Source organism: Papaver somniferum, chromosome 1 (genome assembly GCF_003573695.1).
Source record: "Papaver somniferum cultivar HN1 chromosome 1, ASM357369v1, whole genome shotgun sequence".
Classification (NCBI taxonomy): domain Eukaryota; kingdom Viridiplantae; phylum Streptophyta; class Magnoliopsida; order Ranunculales; family Papaveraceae; genus Papaver; species Papaver somniferum.
The window spans coordinates 223,912,864-223,915,622 of NC_039358.1; the positions used below are offsets into that span (position 1 = coordinate 223,912,864).

General features: G+C 39.4%; 1 protein-coding gene across 1 annotated transcript; it reads left to right on the plus strand.

The window, feature by feature from the left end:
• The first annotated feature begins 1,772 nt into the window (after positions 1-1,772).
• LOC113361389 (fructokinase-2-like) lies at positions 1,773-2,759 on the plus strand. Its single transcript, XM_026604645.1, has one exon. The coding sequence runs from the start codon at positions 1,782-1,784 to the stop codon at positions 2,757-2,759; it is 978 nt and encodes a 325-aa protein (XP_026460430.1). The 5' UTR covers positions 1,773-1,781.

A 2,759-nucleotide genomic window follows, 5' to 3' on the forward strand; every position in this document is an offset into this window, starting at 1 on the left:
AACCACGCCATTGCTCCAGGTGGTTCCAAGGGCCAATATTGAAGGTTAGACAGCCCATATTCGGAAGTTTTGGTAACTAATTTAACTTCCGAATATTTCAAAGACAAAATTTGAAAAGTATAAGTTTTTCCAAATTCTAATTTTTGGGCCATCGTACATTCGGAACTTTACAAAAAAATTATCCTCCGAATATCACAAGTTCAAAACAAACCACGCCATGACTCCAGGTGGTTCCAAGGGCCAATATTGAAGGTTAGACAGCCCATATTCAGAAGTTTTGGTATGTAAAAAAACTGTTTCCTGAAACCAAACAACACCATAATCGGAAAGAAAGTTGACTCATAACATAACCGAATATTACAATCGGTAGGTTGTTTAACAAAATAATTTACCAATTTCGTATAATCGGCTAGTTTTTATATTAATAATACTCCGATTACATCCATTACATAAAATTCAAACGGCCTTAACCTTACAATTTCGTCAAAAACACCTAAATCCATACTCCTAATTGACCATAAAAGTATTAAAACAGATCATAACTTCCAGTGACCATAGAAATTGTCCCTCTTGATTTTGTATCATCCTTCATGTTCAAATCGTTTCCCGTAGAGGTCCACATACCGGCGATCCGCAAGATTTCTCTGAAATTACGAATGAGTAACAAGTTAGTACTAACTTTTGTTAATGTGAGTTGGAGTTACAGGGATACTTACTCGTTTTTCATACGTCCACCAAGGAAAAGCGTTCCTAACAAACCGTTCCTCATCTTCAAGTTTTTCAATCTCCTTATCGAGCGCATTCTTTCTCATTTTAATGTCATTGGATGATCTTCGAATTCGATTACCATCTAAGGCCTCAAATACCATTAATATACGGTTCCATATCTTCTCTTCGGATTCCGATTTGTGGAGCTTGTGAACACGATCATGAGCAGTTACCACAACCCACGCTCTATAAATAGCACAATCTTCTTCTTCGGCAAAAGCAATATCCATGTTTTTTGTTATGAAAATTAAAACTGAAGAGAGGAAAGAGTTTGGTGCAATTGGGGTGATAGATATGAGTTTCTTCATATAGGTTTAGGGTCCAACGGCTCTTTTTGTTTTTCCCAAAAACTCCAACGGCTAATTTGACGAAAGTTGAATGTGGAGAAACCAATAATCGATAGGTATTGTATTTAGCATATCTACCGATTATGGTAGCTTTCAAAATTTGAATTTGGGGCAACTTATAATCGGTAGGTATTGTATTTAGCATATCTTCCGATTATAGCAGCCTTCACCTTCTTCTCTATAACTCTAACAACTCACAAATGAAAAAGAAATGGAAAAAATGAAGCAGAAATCATTCTAATACTGCACCGACTACAATCGGAAGTCTGGGAAATATTTTGGCTTCCGATTGCAATCGGAGGATAACAATGTTATCATATCCTCCGAATATATAAGGGTAATTTCGCCATTACGAATTACGCGAGATAAGGGCTGACTATATTTTTCCTTTTTTTTGTTTTATTGTTGGCCTCTAAATCCTTTCGAGTGGCCCCTAAAAACACCAGTTAAATCAGATGGCATTGCTTACCCCATAAAAACTTTATTCGATCTACTACCGAGACAGGCTATTCTCCGTCACTACGCGTACAAATTGCATGTATTTTTAGGTTACAACTTATTTTCCCTCAGTCGACACTCCGATCATATCATTCTAAATCACTTTGAATGCTGTTCTTTTTATTGTTCTATAATAATCTCAGATAAAATTCTCTCAAGATAAAAAACATGTCGAAGTCATCATCGTCAGAGATTGTGTGTTTTGGTGAGATGTTAATTGATTTCGTGCCAAACGAATCCGGTGTATCACTAGCTGAATCAGCTGGTTTTCTCAAGGCTCCCGGTGGTGCTCCTGCCAATGTTGCTTGCGCTATTACTAAGCTTGGTGGTTCTTCTGCTTTCATTGGCAAGTTTGGAGAAGATGAATTTGGACATATGTTGGTTGATGTGTTGAAAGAGAATGGGATGAACAGCGAAGGTGTTTGCTTTGATAAGGACGCGAGAACAGCACTTGCTTTTGTAACATTGAAAAAAGATGGTGAAAGGGAGTTCATGTTCTACAGAAACCCGAGCGCTGACATGATGCTGAAAGATTCTGATCTTAACATGGGCTTGATCAAACAAGCTAAAATCTTTCACTATGGTTCTATTAGCTTGATCACCGAACCATGTCGATCCGCACACATGGCTGCCATGAAAGCTTCGAGGGAGGCTGGTGCTTTACTTTCTTATGATCCTAATGTAAGGGAACCACTCTGGCCTTCTGCTGAAGCTTGTCGTGAGGGTATCAAGAGCATATGGTCTAGCGCTGATGTTATCAAGGTCAGCGACGACGAGGTAGAATTCTTAACCCAAGGAGATGCGGCAGATGAGAAGAACGTTTTGTCACTCTGGTACGAGGGTTTGAAATTGCTGTTAGTAACTGATGGGGAGAAAGGGTGCAGATACTTCACAAAGCACTTCAGGGGAGCCGTGGAAGGATTCTCGGTAAACACCGTGGATACCACAGGAGCTGGTGATGCTTTTGTTGGTTCATTACTTTGCTCTGCTGCAAAAGATTCTTCAATTCTGGAAGACGAAAGTAAACTGAGAGAAGCTCTAAGAATGGCTAATGCTTGTGGCGCAATCTGTACAACTAAGAAAGGAGCCATTCCAGCACTCCCAGACAATGCTGCTGCACAGAAGCTCATCTCGGGTTCCCCCTAG

What these genes read in the sequence shown, in the direction of transcription:
- LOC113361389 (XM_026604645.1), top strand. Translation starts at nt 1,782, where the DNA reads ATGTCGAAGTCATCATCGTCAGAGATTGTGTGTTTTGGTGAGATGTTA.